Below are 22,814 nucleotides of genomic sequence, written 5' to 3'. Positions count from 1 at the left end.
ACTGCAACCACTTATAAATGTGAGCTGGTTGCCAAGTCACCAAAATGCGATCACACAACCATTGTTGTGTATGTGCGTAGAAATCGTAACTTGCAAGATGGGTGGTAAGTAGCTTTTTTGAATGTTTAACTTTGAACACTCGTTAAGTAACTGGTCATAAGTGGAAGACTACCTGTGACTAACATTCATATGTGACATATTCTAGGATGAGATTTTTTTTTTAGTTTTTTAAAAGAGAGAACACTACTTTAAACTCATGACCATAAACAAACCGGGGGAAGATATTGCATGAAATCATGTTACAGAGAAGAATGTTTTAAATTCAAAAATTTAAAGTCACTGTGAAAAGTATTGCTAGCTTGGCCCTAAATTCCTAGGCACATTTTGCAGCACATTCCATTAGTGGGGGAGAGTCTGCAAATTCCTTTCTCCTCCACATAATTCTCAAGCCAACCAGACAAATAGCCTTGATTACCAGACAGAGCATTTACTCCATAAATAACCCTTAAAGAAGATGATATAAACAGAAATAATAGTGCTTTATAATAACATCAGCCATTTACATAATGAACTTCACATGCATCCCCTCAGGAACGGTTATGATAACCCTGCAGGGTAGTCCATTAGTATCGTCATCTCTCCAATGACGATAATGATCATCATCATCATCATCATCTCCACAATGCAGGCCAGGCTACCATTTGCATTCCAGAGGAAGTGCTGTGTTAAGGAAGCACAGAAATAAAAGAACAACAACAATTCTGTAGTACCTTAAAAAAAGAGCATTTGTATTTCTGCATAAAGTTAGGCCAGAAAAAGCTATGTGCTAAAAAAAAACAAAAAACCAACACCTATTAGCATTTCAGGTGTCATAAAATTCTTTCTGCTTTTATTACAACTCCCAATCCACTTCTGGAAGTTACAATGTAAAACAATTTGTCCAGCAAGAAATGTGATCCAACTATCCTTTGCCCTTTGACCAATTCAAGCAAATATACAGACAGGTGTAGTAGTTTAGTGTTTGAACAATTTAAAAAAAAAAAAAACAGGTGTTAAATTCGCACCCAAGTATGGCTCACTGGAGCATTTTACTATTTCAGTCTCTGTGCTTATGACCTGCCTGCTGTATGTGAGACACAGAGAGCTCGCTCTGTAGCATCCTTTTTTTTTTAATTACTATTTTTGCCAGCAGCAAAACAGCTGCCACATCATTCCAGAAAGCTGCCTGACAGTGTAATTAGTGACAGATTAGTAGCTGTACTCGATGGGGATTCATTCACATAGTGAAAGAAAGAAGCAGAGAATGAGAGAAGACAGGTCATTGCCTGCAGGATCAAACCATGTAACCTCAGTGTTTCTCAACCTTGATGACTTTAAGATGTGTGGACTTCAGCTCTCAGGGTTCCCCAGCCAGCCAGGCTGACAAAAAACAGTGGAATGGCTTTTAAGAGTCCCGTTGTAATTCAGAGCTATGCAGAGGACAAAAATGATGTGGAAGAATTCTGGACCTTGTGCAAGTATTATTCATTAAAAGTCACACCATTTCCCCTCCCCCCCCAAGCTTCTGAACACCATGAAAAGAAAAGAAAAGACGCTTCCGCTTTAAGGAATCCACTCAATAAAGTTATAGCAATTCTTAAAGCAGAATGTGGCAGCATGAAAAAAAAAGCTGTGTTGTTCTAATGAATAGCAGGGAGGTATTGTGTTTACATGAGGGCAAAACAGTTTAGTTTGAATCATTGTGAAGCAAATGGATATTCCTTGAGCAATAATAAGCCATCTTTTATCCTCCTTTTGAACTCATACTAACTAAGCCTTAAACTGCCTTTCCTAATCTAAACACCCTGCAGATGTGTGGGAGACCGCACGTTCTACAATTTCTACCCAAAGAGTTAATCATTCAATCTTCAGTACTTTTCAGATACATCATCTGCTTGACTGCTACAAGCACTCTATAGTTAATTAATATTTTGCCTTTTAATGGATTATATACAAAATGAAATGTAGTAACACAGTGTAATACTGTATCTAACTCTACCACATACAAGTTGTTCCTGGTTCTAGCAAGTTAAGCAAGTTAAGATGGTTGTTTTTTTCCTTTAATTTAAAGCAGCCAAAGGACAGTCATATCTGGGATATAACTGGGCTGTAAGTGCAACAGGAAACAATCAGGCAGCAGTTTGGCCACTTACATATGGGTTTGGGGGAACATATTATATTACACCTACCTTTCATGAGCTGCTCATTACCAGTTTGTTTCTGGGTCTATTTCAAGATGCTGATGGAGAGAGAGAGGGAGATGGGGAGTTGTTTTTATAAACAACTCAAGGTGATGCCCTTCATGACAAGGGACTGGGTTAGTTGAGGGGTCACCTGTCCCCAATTTCATCTGTCTATCACACAGATCCTCATGTGCTGTGTCTTTTTGCTCCGTTTTTACAGTTTTTAATGTTTTTTATAATTAATAATGAAGACTAAAGAAGTACACTAATGGTTTAGTAAGGGATGGCAGTGTTTTGGGGGTTTTTGCTAGATGGTATATCTCTGTAACATGAATGTTATACTTACAAAATTATCAAATTTTTCTAAATCATTTCTACTAACCTAATGGTCCACATAAATACCCCTGTACACATACACACATTTCTGTCCTCATTTGATTCCACTAATCAGTTGCTAATATTTGCATTTCACGATAACATAAAAGACAGTTCTGAATGATCTCACCAATCCCATCCTTCAGGTCAGAAAATTAGCAAAAAAATAAAAAATAAAATAAAATAAAAATAAAAATGTTTTGATCTCAAACCATCAAAATATTGATTCAGTCTGAAGACAGATATCCCATCTTAGTCAACTGGTGCTTTCTTACCTCAGACCTGTTGTCAAGGCACTGAGTTGCTAATACATCAAATACATCAAATTTTTCCACTATTATTTTTGTCATTGAGGTATTATGTTATAGGAGGCTTAGCCCTTCATTTCGTTCCCATATACCAACCTCTGAAATAGTATAGGTGGTGCTGAGACAGAATGACTTACTCCTGTAAGTTTCCATGGCTGGAGATAGACTTAAGTCTCAAGTCCGATTACAATACCTCCATCAGAGAGTGGAACAATAATAGCATTTGGAAATGTGGAATTTATGCCTCAGAGCAAGCCTCTCTGAGATTTTAAGGTACTGTGGCAATACTTAACATGCTGCATTGCGAAGGTTTTGGATGACAGCATCTATAATCTGTTAACAGTACTCCATAGAGACCGCAGTTGAATCAAATACCTGGAGAGTACTAGGATGTCTGTCCCTGTTCTAAGTAATTAATTGGCAATAATAACCAAGATTCCATTTTTAGGTCATCAATGCTTTGGTTACACAGCAGAAAATATTGTTCCTATTGGATAACTTTTTCCATGGAAATAAAATCTACTACAATGAAGGGAATGGGCTGATATTAGAAGTCCACTTTGGTTATAAATGGTTATAAATGTCATGTTGCCATACTCCACTAACTGACAAAGAGTTCAGCAAATTTTATTCACATTTTTATAATTCTGGGTCTATTTTGACTGAAACAATATATTAGCAATAGGTTTACTGAGCTTTCAGGGTAACACAATAACTTTCTTTGCCAATCACTGACCTTTCCAGACATCTTTAGTTTTTGATTAAAAGAAACAGAACACAGGTCTTCATGCATGCGGTCCAACAACCACAGAAGGAACTCCAGGGCATCATGTTGTGCATTTCCACGAAACTGTGCACCATATTTAGAGACAACATTCTGCAATGAAAACAAGTGAAGAGACTTATTATTTTTATCTGAAATGATAAAGTTGCTCTAGTATTAAAAGACATTCTTGATCTTTTCCTTTCTCACCCAAATTGGCTAAACTAATGATTATATGGACTATGCATATGATTCATCAAGATCCATGTTCTGTACCAAGAGCAACCATAATGAAGATTATAGGATTTTCTCCATGTCTATTTACTAAGAAAAAAAAAATCTTGTATGGAGAACAACCAGGGATTGAGATCCAACTTGCCACAGTGTGATCAAAATTGTCAACCCAATGAAAATCAAATAATGTAGCAAATGTATACCGTTTGGAATGGCATTTTGTATTTAACATGGTTCAATTTAAGGAATCAGCAATCAAGAAGGAAATCATCCACAAAGGAGGCAACAGCAACCCTCTTCCATAAAACTGCAGTGAAATGTGCACAGTTCTACCCATATAATTAGCAGCTTGACTCAAAGATTTTATCTTAAATCCAATTTAAATCCAGATTAAGTCCAGTTAGCCAAAGGCACTTAGTTTCAAACAGGAAAATTTGGAAGTGGCACCAGATCTCACTATGAGAACATTGAGCGACAAAGAGAACATTGAGCGACAAAGAATCCTCAGGCCAGGTTGACAAATAATATCTCATTGTTCAGATGTATGAATAGTTGTGATTCAAATAATTACAATGAAAATGCAATACAGAAAATGAGATAAATCAGTCTAGTATTACTTTTTCGTCAGTTACATTTCCTAAAATATTTTCCTCCAGATATACCAGCCATAGGAGGTAGACCAGACAGAAAACATGACCAGGTGAGCTAATTCTACTTTATTGTAAAGCTACATTAACAGAATATTCCAAATTTGAAATTACATCTCTCCTCGTTTTCCTTTACAGCGCAAGAATGTAGGGAGGGTCTTTTCTGAGTCGCTTGCCTCACCCACATTCCTGCTGTAGAATCATCTGCCTTTTAACTGCTTCCTTGATGACATCTTTTAGTCCTGTCTCCTAAGGTTATTCTAACAGAACATTACATGATGGAAACAGGGGGACAAATACAATTCTTGTCAAAATAAGTTATTGTATTTAGCAAAAGCACTTAGACTTATATACTGCTTCACAGTGCTTTACAGCCCTCTCTGAGCAGTTTACAGATTCAGCATATTGCCCCCAACAATCTGGGTCCTCATTTTATCAACCTCGGAAGGATGGAAGACTGAGTCAACCTTGACCCAGTGAGACTCAAACTGCCAAACTGCTGGCAATCGGCAGTTAGCAGAATTAGCCTGCAATACTGTATTCCAGCGGTTCTCAACCTGTGGGTCGCGACCCTTTTTGGGGTCGCACGAGCCTTTCATAGGGGTCCCCTAAGACCATCGGAAAACACATATTTCCGATGGTCTTAGGCAGGGCTCGTCAACCGCCTTCTCTCCCCCCCCCTCCGCTCCACCTCACTTGTTTATGGAAAATATGCTACTTGGCGGCAGTCTGCACAAACTCTACCAAATGTGCCCTGCAGGGGGTGCATGAAGAGCGCAGGCACAGAGCAAGGCCCCGCCCTCCCCAGAGACTCATTGTGCAGCAACCGGATTGACTTCTTCTCCTGCACACGCAGGTCAGCAAAGGGGAGGCCGGGGCAGCACCCAACTCCTGCGCCCGTCAGCTGGCGACCCCCGAACTTGAGCTTGTCAGCCGGTCTCCTTTGCCACCCCGCACGTCGACTCCTCCCCCGCCCATTCATGTCCAGCCCGCCGGGGCTTGACAGGGAGAGAGGGAGGGAAGGAGGAAGGGACTCCTCCTCTCCTAAGCTTCAAAGCACAATCGGCTTCCCAAGGGCACCACAATCCTCATGAAAGCGGGGGGGGGGGGAGAAGCAAAGGAGCGAGAAAGCTCGCGGTAAGCTCGAAGGAGCACCTGTCAGCGTTGGTGACGAGAAATTCCCCACAAACCCAGGGAAGGGGTGGAGAAAAGGAGCTCTCTTTGGGAGGAAACCACCACTTTCTTCTCCTTGGCTTTGCGCTCTTCTGTTCCTCGGCAGCCGGGCTGCCAAGCCTCTGCTGGCTGGAACTTCCTTTCCTTCCCTCCCTCTTGGTCTCTTCCTCCTTCCCTCCCTCTCCCATTATCTCTTCCTTCCTTCCTTCCTTCCTTTCCTTCGCATCCCTCTTTGTCCCTCCTTCCCTCCCTCTTTCCCCTTGGCCCTTCCTTCCCTCTTGTCCAGGATCGGGGTGAGCCTTTACAGCTGATCCGCGCTTTTGCAGAGCAGCCCAGCCCTTGCTAATTTAGCAGAAGTGCGAATCAGCCGTAGCCCGGCGCTGATCCTGGAGCTTCTGGTAACCTAGCAAGCAGCATGTCTTTCGGCGAAGCTGAGCAAGTGAGCTGGGCGGAGCTCTCCTCTGTCTCTGCCTGTCCACAGACAGGTTTGCCAGCAGCAAAGCTCCCAGCCACGCTATCCACCTCCCCTTGTCCCTTGCTGGGCACGGAGGGGGGGAGGAAGGAAGGGATGAAGAGGGAGGGAAGGAAGGGACAATGAGAGAGGGAAGGAAGGAAGGAATAATGGAAGGGAGGGAAGGAAGGAAGGGACAAAGAGGGAAGGAAGGAAGGAAGGAAGGAAGGAAGGAAGGAAGGAAGGAAGGAAGGAAGGAAGGAAGGAAGGAAGGAAGGAAGGAAGGAAGGAAGGAACAAGGGGAGAGAGGGAGGGAAGGAGGAAGAGACTAAGAGGGGGGAAGGAAAGAAGGAAGGAAGGGACAAGGGGAGAGAAGGGAGGGAAGGAAGGCAGGCACCCACCCCAGTCCCATCCCAGAGACCCACAGATTCCCCCCCACAGGCACTCTGCAACCTGAGTGATCAGCTGGCCACGCCCCTGGCCATTGATCATGTGATCCTGGGACACTGTGAACGTCATAAGTATGAATCAGTTGTCAAGCATCTGAATGTAAATCATATGACCCTGGGGATGCTGCAACAATCATAAGTGTGAAAAATGATCATAATTCGCTTTTTCAGTGCTGTTGTAATTTCAAACAGTCACTAAGCGAATTGTTGTAAGTCGAGGACTACCTATACTTTCCCATTTTTTCCTCTCTTTTTTTGGTCAGGTTTTTGATACCCCCCACCCAGCTGGATGGGGGGTTGGGGGTCACCACAACATGAGGAACTGTATTAAAGGGTCGCGGCATTAGGAAGGTTGAGAACCACTGCTGTATTCTAACCACTACGGCACCACCAATGCATTTAATATATTTCTATCTTGCAATATTTTGAAAAAAAACACAAACTGCAGCAATGGGAGATGGGGACATATGCACTGGTCTTGCCACATTGAGTCTAGCCTTCCTAGATTGATGGGAAAGATCTGTGCAGAAACTATTGAAAGTTATAGGGATCAGGTGAATGACAGAAGAATCATTCACTTACTACATTTAAATCCCAAATTCTCCTCAAAGAACATCAATAGCATATATGGCTTGCCCCTCCCTTTTCTCTATCCATATACTACTAAAATTCTCAAACTATGAAAATTCTCATTCCTGCAACCGTTAGCTGTGGTGAAACAGTGGATTGTAGGGCAACAATTTTACAAGCTACCTCAAAATTTTGCAAATTTTATAAAACATTTTATGACATAAGCATTATCATAAAACCGTTTATGACATGACACAGAATGTTATAAAATATTTCCTGTGCTGGTGTTTGACTGTGCTATTTGTCAGGAACAAGGAATCAGAATGACACTGTGAACTGATCAGAGAAGTTTCTTTATTGTGATCTTTTTTACAAGAATCTGGCCAGACTGATTGCATTCTCTGGGCAAGGGTCCCCAAATCCTGGGCCATGGCCCTCTGCAGTTGAGCTGTGTGCGCATGTGTGTGCATGCCAGCCTAACACTTGCACGAGTTGAGCTGCTAGCATGCACATATACGCCAGCCCACCACTCACACTACCTGGTTCCCCTCTCCACCCCCCCAGCCAGGCCACAAAGGTTGGGGACCACTGCTCTGGGGAACAACCAGACAAAGACCCCAAGTCACTTCCTCTCCTGCAGGGACACCAGACTAGCCAGTCTCTTAACTCCATTCCCCACTCCAGCTGCAGATTCCACCACAGCTATACAGTTCAATACGAGCTATTTTCAAGGCAGATATATCTCTGAATGTATCCCAATTTTTCCAGTGAACTTTAAGGCACTGAGGAATCTGGTAAGGAATTATCTCCAAAAAGGTGATCCAATGGGTCATGGGTTGTCCAGTCTTTACTACAGCCCTATGAGGATAAGATATCTGGGACTTGGAGGCTCCACATTTGGCTAGACTAAAGTTACCCAATTGAGATGAGACAGTGAGATCTAATCAAGCTCAATTCTTTATTTGCTTATATCTAATAGACACAATCTTGTCAAGCTAAAACTATAAAAATTTTAAGCTACTGGATATATCCTGAGAGATTCTAGGGTGTTGTTACCCTGAACCTCTTCCCTCCCATCCCCCATCCAGCTTGGGACTATGCAGTTTCTTGATCCAAGGTCTCTTTTTGGGAATGCTCTGAGGTGGCCAAATCCTTCCCCTCTACTGCTCCAGATGCACATTCCATTACATGAATGAAGATTTGAATCCAGATTCCAACCTGGCCCATCTGACATCTAATTAATGTCTGTGTTGCAATTTATATGCTTTATTACAATATATCATTCTGGTATCACAAAAGACCAAAACGTATGGTGTATAGTCCTATCATTGCCACTGCTATTTTGCACTCCTGTTGAAAAACAGAATCAATCACTTTTTTTAAAAATCCCAAGGGATCCCAATCCCTAAATCCTGAAATATGTCCCTTTACATCAGGGGTGTCAAACTGCCGGCCAGCAGGCCAGATGCATCATAGCGAAACCGCGCCCACCCCATTGCTGGCAATGGAAAAAAAAGTCGCGATATGTCACGACACATCACGTGATGTTGTGAGTTTGACATCCCTGCTTTACATCTTGAGTTCCACCAACATTTGGCAAAGAAGCAACATATTTTACTACTAGCACTATAAGCAGGGATGCTAAATTGATCCCTGGTGCGCTCAACAGGAGAAAACATGGGTTCTGCCTGCCACTGATTTGCCAAACAGTTGCCATGACAACTAACTCTACATTGTTAAGAAACCAGAAGGGAGTCGCCCCCCCCCCTCCATGTCTGTCAGGGCCACTTTACTCTTTTCTCCCAAGCAGTTACGACAACTTGGTGCTCCCATTTCAGTCCAACGTTCCTCAGATCCCAAGTGAACAAACCTTCCTGAACCACAAAACTGAACAGCCACTTGCTGCTCTTTGGAAACAGAGGGGAAACCTGGAAAATCCAATTTTCTCTGCTCAAAGAGGACTCTGTTCTGTAAGCTGTTTCAGTCAGCTAGACAAAAATATTTCTGAAGCACAAGGCATCTTCTTAAAGAGATGCAGGAAAGATTTTCTCCTTTCTGGCAATGTATCTCTGCCTTTAACAGCTGTGTGAGTGGAGAAACTCCACCAAACAAATTCTTGTACTGGGAAAGGCGACAAATTCAGACCTTCAGCCTCTCATCTAATTGATCAAAGTCATAAAAGCCCTGCTACGAAAAGAGAAAGAGAGAGATGCAATTTGAAAGCTCAGTCTTCCCTAATACAGGCAGTCCTCAAGTTACAACTGTTCATTTAGTGTCCATTCAAAGTTACAACATCACTAAAAAAAGTGATTTATGAGCATTGTTCACACTTACAACTGTTGCAGCATCCTCATGGTCATGTGATCAAAATTCAGACGCTTGGCAACTGATTCATGTTTGTGACAGTTGCAGTGTCCCAGGGTATGTGATGATTCATGTGGCAAGAAAGGTTGTAAAATGGGGCCAAATGTCTCACTTGGCAACAGAAATGTTGGGCTCAGTTGTGGTCATAAGCCGAGGACTATCTGTATGTAGTGCTTTAAATATATTAAACTAAAACAGCCATTGGATATCCTAATAACATCCAGTCCAACCCATCAGCAAAGTGTCAGAAGGATTATTTTAGTCCCATGTTGTCTTTTCAAACAGGTGGTCTCGCCACACCCAAGCAGAATATAGAGGAGCGGAGGCAATTCCTAGCTTCCCATCTTCTGAGATTTTCCAACATTTCTTTATACACTGAAGCATTTCCATTCTTCAAGGATGTATCTCCTGAATAAAACACTAAAGATATATTCTGCCATCTCCCCACTCCTCCACACACCAACCTTCTCCCACATGCTCTATTGTTCCTTAAATTCTTGTACACTCATTTAACTGCAGCATGTAGGATGCTGAGATGGGCCTGCCAAAAATCCGCAAATACAGAAACAGGAAAGAGATTGTGAAAAGAAAAATGCTATGCTTCTGAAAAGGAGAATTTGAAGGCTTGCTTTTGGCAGTTTTGGCAGAACTTGCACTGACCTATCAGTAACGTGAGCATGATAAAAAATGAATGAATATACATATAAGTATGCATGTGTACTGTATGTCTGAAGATTGTCCATCATTCTAGCTAACACCATAAGCTGTTTCAGATGTGATTCAAAGGCTATCCACATTTTTTTTTCCTTTTGGTTTCATAAGGAGTTCTTGAAATTCAAAAACTTGCACTAATTTCCTACATGTTTAGGCGGCTTAATAAAGGTATTCTCTGTGGATTTTGTTTTTTGTTTCCCTTTTAACCAACATGGCTAGATTGCTTTTATAAATCAAGAAATAGTTGTAGCAGAGATACATCACTTCACTCAGTTTTGATGAAGTGGGAGATAGACTCTTCTTGCAATCTGCAAAATCAGTAGGGAATGACCATTTCAAAGGAGAAACCAAGAGGAGGATAATGCACTTTTCATATTGGGTAGTATAAATTAGTGAAAAGTAGCTTTTCTCATCCTTCTGCATGGCTGACCTTGTGAAGCAAAAGGTGGTGACAAGTTTGGAAACCAATTAAAGAACATCAAATGTTCAACCCTGAAGTCAATAAACTCTTTTAGAGTTGTAAACTGTAAAATAAGATTTTTTTAAAAAAGGGGAAAGGGGAAGGGAATTTTCTCAGCTGGCTGGCAGAACATACTTTGGAATTTTAGCTTATATGTCTCTTTTCTGATACTTAACAGTCCAACATTTAGCAGGAATCCTCTGATGGCTTTTCAGGAAACACAGGTAGTTCTCAACTTAAGCCGTAATGGAGCCTGCCTTTATGGTCATAAGTCGTGACGATTGTAAAGTGGGTTACCCATGTGACTGACCTGATTTTATGACCTTTTTTGTAGTCATCAAGTGAATCAATTCTTCACTATGGGCCAGTTTTGCCCCAAACAGGAAGGAAATGCTAGTTTTCAGCAAAAATATAAAATGCAGTCACATAACCGTGGGATGCTACAAGCGGCTATAAATGTAGGCCGGTTGAGCACCTGAAATGTGGTCACATGACCGCTGGAGGGGGGTGATGGCTGTCAGAACTTCAGAACTGGGTCATAAATAGTACTGTAATAAATAGTAATGTCACTAAGCAACAGGGTGTAAGTCAAGGACTACCCAGGAATGTGTTTTACAAGAGAGAGGTGGCCCTGCAGTAAAACTATCTAAAAAAGAAAGAGTAGTGGTATGATCTTCATGGCCAGCCAGAGCTTCCTCTTTTGTTTCTTTTTCAGCATTTTGATTTTTCACTCCAAGCAGCAAAATATCTTGGCTCAATTCTGGTGGAGGAAGCCACACCTGCTGAAATTCTCTTTCAAAGATCTCCAAGATCTCTCATAGGTATAGATAGGAGGCCTGGATACAACCATCTAGGCCACAAATTATATATTAAACCTTGCTTTCCAGTCCTAAATCTGGGCCACACTATGATACCCCACAAGGCAACATACACAGTTCAATCCCATGCTCTCCTCAAGCAAAGCTTCTTGCCCATTCTCTATGGATACACTAAAGAGCAATTAAAAGCTAACAAGCACTTGGTTGTTAATACATTTACACAGCATACGGAGTGCTAACGGATCAGCCCTCCAGTTATTTATCTGTTGTGAAGCCTCAGCAGGTAGCTTATCGCTGAAACCTTACGGTTACAAAAATAAACATTCTATTAAACAAAAATTAAATAACAGACTTGCCTGGGAATATTGCTATAATAAAGCATTCTTGTCAGCAATTTCCCCAGTCACTATATGTATTGAAAAATAACAGGCAATTATCACCAAAAATTGCTATTATATACAGTTCTAAAGAACATAGGTTACTTTAAACAATATGAGTATTATTATATGAGATCGGAGCCTACTGGATTAGAGGTCCCCAAATTCCTTGCAACCTAAAACATCCTTAATTCAGATTAATAGAATTCAGCCTAAAATAGCCCCAGAGCACAAGACTGTTGATGTTTGGGCTAGGCCAGTGATGGCGAACCTTTTAGAGACTGAGTGCCCAAACTGCAACCCAAAACCCACTTATTTATTGCCGGGTGCCAGGTGGGCATGGCCCACTGGATGGGCGTGGTTATGGTGGTCATGGCAGATTGGGTAGATGTGGTCAAGGTGGGTGTGATCACCTTGATGTTGCTTGTGGGGAGGGACGCCTGTGTGAGCCGGGCAGGGTTGGGGGAGATCCAGGGGGTCTCTGGCAGATGGGGCGGTGGGCAGGAGGCTCGTCCTGCAGGGTGAGTCAAGGCAAGGTGGGGGTGCCATTGTCACAGGCAAGGTGAGACGGGCCGGGGCAGCTGCTGCCTGACACCATCAGCCCCTGCACATAGAGGTCAGCAAGCGTATGGGTGCTGGGATGTGGGACCTCAGCGAGTTAGCGGGTGGCTGGTTGAAGAGGGACGGTTGCCATCTCCGGGGCATGGCGCGTGTGCCCACAGAGAGGGCTCCGAGTGCCATCTCTGGCATGCGTGCCATAAATTCGCCACCACTGGGCTAGGCTATGCAAATGCATACGTAAAGGAGAAGGCTTTGATCAATATTTTATCAAAAATTACTACCATACATAAAATAGTCATTTGTTTCAAAAACAGAATTCCCAGTCTTTAAGAAAATATTGTCCACAATATTTTTGTTTGTTTAAGTGAGATGCCAGTTTTGTTTTCTACCACACAAGAAGGTGTGGAAATGAAATTATGGGGAAAGTGTCATCTAATGCATCATCACTGAGAGAGAGATCTCTAGTTTTCCAGGTCTATGGAGATGTGGCTGATTCAGTATAAGTTTGAACATGCAGTGTGTAACAAAAATATGGTTTGGATAGCATGGGAACTTGTACATACTCTTGTCAGATTATTGGTCCACCTTAAGCCAGTATTGCAGACACTGACTGATAGTGGTTCTCAGGAACTATAAGAACTAGGATTTTCTGCCTGGGCCATACAACATAGCTTCAATCCTAAATTATGTCAAATGATATAACCAAAACATGTAAACTTCTGTCCATTCTGGAATAACTAATGCCGTAATCACACAATCTCTGTATCTCTGTCTTATGGCCTTCCTGGAATTATGCTGGCAAAATTCAGCAACAAATAATCAAATATACGTGATGTAATTTCTTGCCACTTTCTAAACCAATAGGGGTAGAGAGAGAGAGAGAAATAAAGTACAGGTAGACCACAAATTCTAGTCATAAATCATGTCAGTCATTAAGCTAGCTACCATGTGAACATGCCCAATTTTACAACATCTTTTGAGAAGGGGCAAAAAAGAAATGAAAAGAAATCAAGTTCTATGACATTATTTGAATGCACTAAAGATTAAAATCGTTAGAAGGAATATACAGTTAGTTTATTTGATCAAGATTAAAAGTACATATATTGTTATTTCTGGTTTCCCTTAATGGACTTCTGCTGATCCCAGGACTGACATGATAATGTTTTATTTATTTATTTATTTATACATAAGAGATGGGACATGGAAAGATGACAGCACTGGTTGTAAATTAAGAGGTGAAAAGTTACTAAAATTGTTTACACTTGCTGTGATGAACGTTGGATGTCACTTTTTAATATATTTCCTAGGTATCTTAACACTCTCAGGCAGTATCCACATAGTTTAGGCAGTCCAGGGTATGCATGAGAGAGGATTAATATTTGCAGCTTGATGCTGCTGCTATTATCATTTACTTCAGACAACCCCATGCTACAATCTAATAATGGGCTATGATCCTTAATTACGGACAATACCAGGGCAATACTAAAACAAAAGCAGCACTTGGGACAAGAAAGTACCAATATACTGGATGAAACAGAATATACAGTAGAATGTATTAAAATATGAATGCATTCTGCAAAGGAAAACATTAGTAGTTTTTAATGTTTTTTTTTAATCCCTACAGAATTAAGCCACAATTACTGGACTGTTGGAAAAAAAATCTTGTTTTCTACCTTTGAGTGTAGTTATCTAATGTGGAATTTATCCCCTTCCCCAAAGTACTTCATTTATCGCTGATAAAGGATCTGCCAGAAGAGTTAAAAAGGAAGGTCAGCAGTAGCATTACAATGGAAAATGATATTACTGCCATGAACATAGCTGAAACACGGCCAATAAATAAACATGAACCAAAGAGTCTCACAAAGGCACAATAGCTTGACATTTCTAGAGGAGTGCCAGGTTCTGAAAATCTAAAATCATCACAGATAGTTGGGCAGGGACCAGCTGCTCATTCATCCAGTGCTTTCTGACTGGCTCTATAGTTACAATAAAGTTAGAATAGTGTAAATTATTTTTTGGCATAGTGCAATCAGAATAGGCCAAACGTTCATAAAAGCCATTGTAAACAGGAGAACAGCTTCAGGCTCTTATAGGAAGAAGATAAACTACAGCACACAGCAGTCCTTTGTCCCTATATGATTATTTGTATAATCTTAGATTAACAATCTCCCAGTCCGGGCACTAGGGTTCTAGTATCCATGACTTACAGGTGGATAAGGCAGATGGAAAACTGGCACTTCATAATTTATACTACTAAAGAACTATCCTAAAACTAGGGCATTAGCTATCCATTAAAACAGCGACCCCCAACCTTTGCAGCTTGGCAAGCCCGGCTTAGGGGGGAGGGAGAGAGGAACTAGGCTTCTTCAGCTGAAGAAACTTCTTAGATGAGAAGCAAAACGTCTTCAAAGAAAAACAAGGAAGTCCAGTTGCCTCGTGAAAAAGCACCTTTGGGACATCATTTCCAAAGTTCCCTGACAGCTTCCCACTTGGAAAATCAATGGGGAAGCCAGCAGGAAGTCAGAAGTGCCTGCATGTGGTCATTCTGTTCCTCTGTTTAGGTAAGAAAGTATCTCTGAAACGAGTTGTCTAGTATTCTATATTTCTAAGCTTTGAGCAAGAACATCAAAAGCATTTCCTTTCTCTGTTTCCTATAGCTGAGCTGAATGGACAAGTCCTCAGTAGAAGCACTAAGAATTCCCTTGACAAGCAAACTAGTGTGTGACAAAAGATTCAGCCTGACTGGTGGCACCTGTAATACATTACCTAATTTTCATAGGGAAACTTTTGGAGAAAGGATCTGACAGTGAGCGAAATTAACCCATTCAACTAAACACAAAAAAAGATACATTCAAATATAGGTGACAAGATCTTGCTGGTAAATTTCAGAGAGCCTACGGCTCCTAGTTCTCCCTCCTCCTGCTTTGTACTCAGTCCCTGTTTTATAAACACAAAAGGCCTGGTTAAGGCTTTTTTTAAAAAATAAAGTTGCATATTTTAGCACCCAGTTCAGCACTCCCCAGGAGTTGTGATAAGTTCCCTCCATCTTAGCATTTTTTTTCCAAAACAAATTGTAAAGATTCCTCTCTTTTTGCCAAGTTTTTAATTGTTCATTCAATTTTAGAATTCATTTTTATGCTTTAAGACTGTCGTAGCCATTTTGAGTACTCATTTGAGGAAAGAGGGTATAAAATGATACAAATATGCTACAATAATTCAATCAAGGCATAATTTTAAAGCTCCAGTGTATTGAATGGGTAATTCAATGAGTGGCATCTAAATGGAATAAATGAATAAATCAAAAACATAGTGAATGAACTTCCAGGACTTAGATAGTACAATGAAGTCAGATCACATAGCACAACTAAAATATGCATAGGATGAGAAAAACAAACCCTCATATTTCATAGGAATAGGAAAATTGAAGTAGAGCACAGTCAGGGAATAGTTATTCTGTGTACAGAAAGGGCCAGGAGAACAAGTAGGAGAGTTCTACAGTGTCAAAGATGAAAGATATCATTTCCTTTCTTAGGCTTAAAATACCCTGACTTTTAAAATGTTGCTGTGAAGGACAAGCACTATGCACTAACAAGAGCTTCAAATCCAATTTAGCATTTTAGGTTTTTAAAAAAACTGTGGCAGAAGCAACCAAGTGAATCCATGCTGGAGACAGCTATCAACAGGCAGGGAGCTGGTCCTGCTAACCCTACAAAGCCTGGATTCTCATTTTTTTCTACCTGTCCATTATGAATAAAAAAGAAGAGAACTAAAAAAAAAAAAGATCATTCTACTGTTCCCAGGGTAAGACAACTTAAGGTCCCTAAAGAGCTATTTCCCAAGTGATTAGACAATGGGGAAAGTGTCTATGTGTGATTCAGAGCTTTTATTGTATTGCCAAGTCCTTCATAATCCAGAAATAGATGAGAAAACTTTGATGAAATTAGAAAAGGGCAGGTTGGGTTCCATCATATAAAGGTGAAACTGCCTGGGATGGCACTAGCACCTGAGAAATGCTCTCTGTCCTCCTCCTGGCTTTTCCTGCACAACCCCCTTCCCTCTGCTGTGCTGTTTCTTAGAAACACAGCTCCCAGCAAACATCACTATTTAATATCACAATAAACAAACAGAGGGCGTGTATATGCCAAAGGCCCCTCCTACCAAACACTCTAACTTGAAATATGGTGTAGAGCTGAAGAGGAGGTTATCTACCTCCAGCTTTTGGAAAAAAGAGATTAAGGTAATATTTTAATCTCCCATTCCCCTCCTCCCTTCCAAACTGTTTCTTGTTATTTATTTAAGAAATTATATAGACCATTGGGGGGGGGAATCACATTCCAGCAATGGGGAAAATCTGACTACCTTGCATTCTTTTCTGAAATGTGAATGTTCTATCAAGATCCTAAATTTTAAATTCAGGTTTTATGTATTCTAATTCTTGCTCTGAACTGCTTCATGAATCAATTAAACCAATGGATCAATCCCATAAAAAGAACACAGACTAAGAAGATACCTTTAAAAAAGCTAGTGGCTATGTAGGCAGACAGCAAGCAGGTCATAGAATTGGCTTATATGACATATCTATCCCTATTCTGCCTGGCGAAAGAGTAAGGCAGTGGAGTTCAATGCATATCTACACATGAGGTGAAAGTGGATGTCATTATTCATTTCTTTAATCTTAAATGTATGACTGAAACATTACAATTTTCTGTGAGAGTCGGTAATTATAAAAGGAGCCTAGAAAAAAGATTCACTGTATTTAATAGGACTAAACCACTCTAAGTCATTATGCCTACAAATGCAGGTTTCACTCCCAATCTACGGCACATTCAACATTCCAACATGCATTTCATCAACTGAAGACATTGGAAGGCTTGCCTTCTACTCATTCTAACTAGTATATTCTGTAACTCTTAAGGGCAAAATATTCTACCCCATTTTCTGTAAAAGCTGGCATATGTGGAAAATAGTGATACCGTCCTTACACACCTGCATGTTTCACTTCTGAGGGTTGAAATCAACTGAGAAATATCAGTCTGGTGCTAACCTTACAGCAATCTTACAAAATAAATGCCATTATTATTATTTCCATATTGCAGATGATGAGATCAGAGATTTGTCTGAGACCAGGTGGAAAAGTCACAACAGATATGAAATTTGAATTGTTAGGCTGTAGATTTCAATTTCCACACTCCAGACTGCATCAGTTTCTATATAAACAACTTAAATTCACAGACTTTTAATCTTTGATACATGAGTGGTCCTGGGCCCCAATTTCTTCTGTTTGCATCTATATAACTTTTGCCTTTTCATTTGAATTTCCACCACCTTTGTATTTACCATAGATTTCCAAAGGCTGTGATTTCCCATCCTTTTGCACGTGAACTAACTTCTTATTAAACTGACTTACAGATTTAAGAAAAACACAGAAATAAATCAGCTAGGCAACATGATGCCTTGTGATATGGCATGTACAACTTGTTTACATTCTTCCCAAAGAGCATTTTAAAACTGAATATCGATATTATTATTGCTTCTGTTTTCCCTTGAGGAGCCTCAGTCTGGAGAATCTGAAACCTGAGTTTCCTATTTCTAAATCCTTTCCTGTAATCTAATATCCAACAGAGCGTTCAGACTCTTCCCAGAGCAATAAAAAAAAACCCAGGAAGAAGTTAGAACAATTTCACCTTTGACAGAGGCTGCTGCATCAATAGGGAGAGAAAAAAACACATTATCCTATTATCAGCAGGCCTGTCAAAGAGCAGAATTAGGAACAAGAGATTTCACCAAAGCTGAAACAGCCTGTGACAGCCAGCAGCCAGACGTGAGCACCAGAGGCAGAAGAGGCTCACCTCCAAAAAATCCAATCTGCTAACAAAAAGTGCCAGATAATACCTTCAGCAACAAACAAACAGAAATAGGAAGCCTTCAGACCAGAGGCCCTCCTAATCCTATCACTTTTCTAGAGAACACATTATTCCCCCAAATAGGAAATTCCAGCACACCAATTGTAATTTCTTCTTTTTGAATGAGAGGTCTTTTCCACGGCTCCTCAATCTCACTGCAATAGGGGTGCCTGACATCACCTTTGATTTGACCCCACTATACCCTGTTAAAATAGATTCATCCAAACATGTTTTATTTGTTGTGGGAGTGGGATTTGTCTTATTTTACATTTTTTGCACGGGAGGGGCAAAATATAAAGAGTTAGGATCCATTTCCTGCTGTTAAGAACTCCAGCGGATACCAGTCTCAGCCACATTTGAGATACAGCCCTTGATATGCTATGCAAAGCTTAGTGCTGCCCTCAAGCTGATGGAAGTTGTACATTCCTTCTCTGCAGTGTCACCAATCCACTTTTTTTCCTCCACCCAGGAATTGCAGAAAATGTAAACAAACTGTGCTGTGCAAACTTCTGGCTCAGGACACTTAGCTTCCTAGGGATGCTCCTGCAGAGCAGGCCTAGCATCACTTGCTTGATTAAGCGCAGGGGAAAGGCCCAAAGGCAAGCAGCACACAAGATCCCCACCCCCAACCTAGGAAATGTGAATATCTCTTTGTCACTCTGAGGTTTGTCAGCAACTGGTTTGGACTGAATTTACTTCTCCAGTTTCCTTCTACCTGGTTTTTCGCTCACCCTTCATGATCTCAGGTAACAGCAAAGAGCCCTGATTCTCTGTGCCTAGTTGGAAATCGGAGGAGGAGGAGGAAGAAGAGAAGGACTCTCTCACACAGATCTGTGCTTTTGATCTAAAAGCAGCACCTGAGGGACATTGTGATGAAAAGCCCCTTCATCCCCACTGGCTTGCGATTAGCACAGCGCTCTGGGAGAAGAAAGCTGAAAGAAGGTGATCCAGCTTGATGCTCTTGTTCTTCTGATCTTTGTTCCCAACCCGCAGGCATACTTCATCAGCCATCAGCCTGACGGGCCCCAATATCATCTGGGGTTCAGCCCAGGCAAGGAGTTGCAGGGCTCCTACTTAGTAATGAATCTCTCCTTCTCATCTTCAAAGGTCTGTACCAAAGTCGAACACTACAAAATTCAGCAAAGCTTCTGAGACAATCAGTACTTGATATTTACCTCTCCAGCACAATACTTTGTTATGGTCTTTGCCCAGAATGGGGAGAATAGGTTTGAAACATCCAAGCACACTTTTTCCTAACCTGGCACTTGCTTGATAAGTTATAATCACAGCTCAGGGAGTTGATCGTGCGAGCCAGGAACTCTGGAAATTGTAGGAGAGGATCAAGCATGACAGTCAGTTATCACTAGGCATCTCCTCTTTTGAGTGCCAAAGATTTTTCTATTATCCTCTGAGGTTTAAACCAACAAACTTTCAAGAGACAGACTTTATTCTTTCACCTAGTTCTGACAGGGGGCAAAAACACAGACCTCTGTCTATCCCAAGCTCCACAGATACACTACATAAAACCACAGCATTTGCACAGAATATAAAGCAGATGAGTATCTTTAATATCTGTCTACTTTTAGCCTCCAGGCTAGGCTAGTTTCCCAATAAAACAGACCTCCCTTCCCATCCTCCAATAAACATCATCACGAATCTCTGGGGCCGGCCCTTGATGTGCTCCTATTGTCAGTGCACCTCTCTTTCCCTCTAGTCGCCAATCATTCTGTCCTTAGTACACCTGTGTGCATTTGCGGTGCTACTCCTCCCTCTCGAAATCTGACTGCACGGGAGCGAAAGGCAGTTTACTTCAAAAAGCGAGGCGGCTGGGGAGAGAGAAAAACACGAATGAGCGATCCTCCCAATGTTGACTAAATGGAGCCGTTTCCCGCCAGCCGCTTATCTCAAAGGGCGCCGCCAGAGTTGGAAGGATGCACGAAGAGAAGAATCGTTTGGTTTCTGCCTCAGATCCCGGCGGAGTTTTACATTCACTTGATCTTATTACCCTCAGCGACTGCAGAAGGGTACGTTGTTTCGGCACTTACAACCCTGGAGTTAAACACGCAGCCCAGAAAAAGGATTTCACTGATCAGATTACAAGGGGGCTCGAAAGCGTTCAGACATTAGGCATTAGTGATCTCCGCACAGCTTCCCAACCGAGAGACTACAGTCCTACACACGAATGCCCAGAATAGGTAACGAGCAACCCAGGTATGCTTGGATAGCTCACCCTTCTCCTCTCCCGTGGACCCTACCTTGAAGTCTGCGGAGAGCTGCGGGGTGTACTCCAGAGTCCAGAGCGCGCGTACAAGCGCCGCCAAGTGCTGAGTGACCTCCCCAGTGGCGGCTTTCGATCCAGGTCTGGGGAGACTCGGTTGATCGGGCAAAGCCAACAGGAGGAAGGCGGCGAGCAGCTCGGTGTGGCTCAGGCACTGCACCACGGCGTTCAGGAAACACGTGTTGCCGTGATTCTTGAGCCCCTGCGCGCCAGGGGTGAGCGGGCGCGGATCCCCGGAACTGGCCACAGGAGGTGGGCTCAGCGCGCCCAGCCATAGTCGGACGCTGCTGCTGCTGCTGCTGCTGCCGCCACCTGCTTGACCGCGATCGGAGCCGGGCTGCCGCTTAAAGCCGCCTTCGTCGTCTTCCGCCTCCGCGCTTTCCCGCCGCCGCCGCCGCCGCGCCCCCCGCAAAGTTTGCAGGAGACGCCGAGCCAGTTTGCTGAGGGCGCGCGTGGCTCGGCGCCTTCGCCCTGCGCCGCCGTGATGGGAAGCGGAGCTCCGGGCCCTCCCCAGAGGGGTCTGCGTACCGGGCCCGAGCTTATCCTCCGCCTCGAGTTCGCCCATCGGAGCTCGGCTGCGGCGGTCCGCTCTCCTCCGCCGAAGTGCCGCCAACAGCCTCTTCCTCCTCCCTTGCTACCTGCGCTCTCCGCCTCCCGTGAGCTCCGAGACTCTTCGCCCGGCCCCCACGGCTGCCGGCTGGGCAGGGCAGGGCAGGGCTGGGCGGGGAGACAGAGAGGAGCGGGTCGGGCTCATGGCAGGGGGCAGGCGGCCATCCTCCCGGGCCCCGCCGCGGAGGGCACGTTGCTTTTCCCGCCTCCTGAGTTCCCCGCCGGATCCGGGGCGCCTGGGGAGGTACGAGCTAGACGAGGCTTTACTTTGAAGGAGCGAAGCCAAGCGCCTCCTTCTGCTTGGCGCTCATTCGCCGGGTTCGACGCGGGAGAGGCTACAGTTTTGCGGGCGAGGCGTTGTTGTTGCTGCTGAGAAGTAGCATCCTGGGGATCGGGTGGACGAGCCTGGTATTATTCTCAGAGTTAGTAGCGGGGCAAGGGCAGGGCGCCCTGCGCTGAGCCGTCGGCCTCTTTCCGATTCCGACCTGTTCCTTGTGGGCTGCTCAGCCACGGCACGCGTGTGCCAAATTACACGATCGATTCGGTGGGGCGGGGTGTTCGGGGAGGCCTTGTATTTCCTTGCGACTGTGAATCAGCGGGAATTTTGCTCTGCCAGCTTGGTTTAATGTAACATTTTAATTCGGTTTTTATTGGGGTTTATATTGTTGTATTTTTGTATTTTTTGTATATTGTGTATAGTATCTGTTTTTTAAATATGCTGTGAACCGCCCTGAGTCCTATGGGAGAAGGGCGGTATATAAATTAAATTTGAATGAATGAATGAATGAATATATATATCAGATGGAGGAGACGGGCATAATTTTGGACATGAAGAGAAGCAGAACAGGAAAGGCCCTCCTTTTTTCAGGCAACGTCTCTGCTTGGTTCGCCCAGTATGCTGGAAAGGCACAATGCCATTATGTTAATCCATGAATATTTGTTTGGACATGGCATATTACAGTGGTGGCGAACCTATGGCACGGGTGCCAGAGGCGGCACTCAGATCGCTTTCTGTGGGCACGCGTGCCGTCGCCCCAATCCTAGGCCTTCATCTGGGTTTTATAAAACCTTTTCACTGTAAGCCTTCGCCTCCGTGTGCAAAAAAAAAAAAGGTTCAATCAATCAGTCAATTTCAACTTCTTGCGGGGAAAAAAAAAAGATCTTGCAAAATTGGAATTGATTGATTGAACTTTTTAGTCCCACCTAGTCTGCTGTTACCACTGCAGCCACGCCCACCCAATGGGCCACACCCACTCAGTGGGCCACACCCACCCAATGGGCCACACCCACCCGTCACCCAACGATGAATAAGTGGGTTTTGGGTTGCAGTTTGGGCACTCGGTCTCTAAAAGGTTCACCATCACTGGCATATTAGCTGAACACCCAAGTAGTCATATTTTACCTTCCAGATAGTTTCTGCAGTTTTCTGGGCAGTGTTTCAGAAGTGGTTTATCATTGCCTGCTTCCTTGAGTGATTGGTCCAGGATCACCCAGCTGGGTTAGTGTCCACAGTGGGATTGGAACTAACAGCCTCCCAG

General features: G+C 42.9%; 1 protein-coding gene across 1 annotated transcript in view; it reads right to left on the bottom strand.

Moving 5' to 3' along the window:
• USP43 (ubiquitin specific peptidase 43) overlaps positions 1-21,232 on the bottom strand; it is a 111,419-nt gene extending 90,187 nt beyond the window's left edge. Inside the window, exons 1-2 of the mRNA XM_015815207.1 lie at positions 20,645-21,232; positions 3,685-3,782 (exon numbers count right to left, since the gene is read on the bottom strand). Coding sequence (XP_015670693.1) covers positions 3,685-3,782; positions 20,645-21,232 — 686 coding nt within the window. The remainder of the gene's footprint in view (positions 1-3,684; positions 3,783-20,644) is intronic.
• Between the last annotated feature and the right edge of the window lie 1,582 nt (positions 21,233-22,814).

This window comes from Protobothrops mucrosquamatus, unplaced genomic scaffold (genome assembly GCF_001527695.2).
Source record: "Protobothrops mucrosquamatus isolate PMUCROS unplaced genomic scaffold, P.Mucros_1.0 scaffold325, whole genome shotgun sequence".
NCBI lineage: Eukaryota > Metazoa > Chordata > Lepidosauria > Squamata > Viperidae > Protobothrops > Protobothrops mucrosquamatus.
Note: the sequence above shows the minus strand (reverse complement) of the source record. Positions and strands in the feature narration are given on the sequence as shown.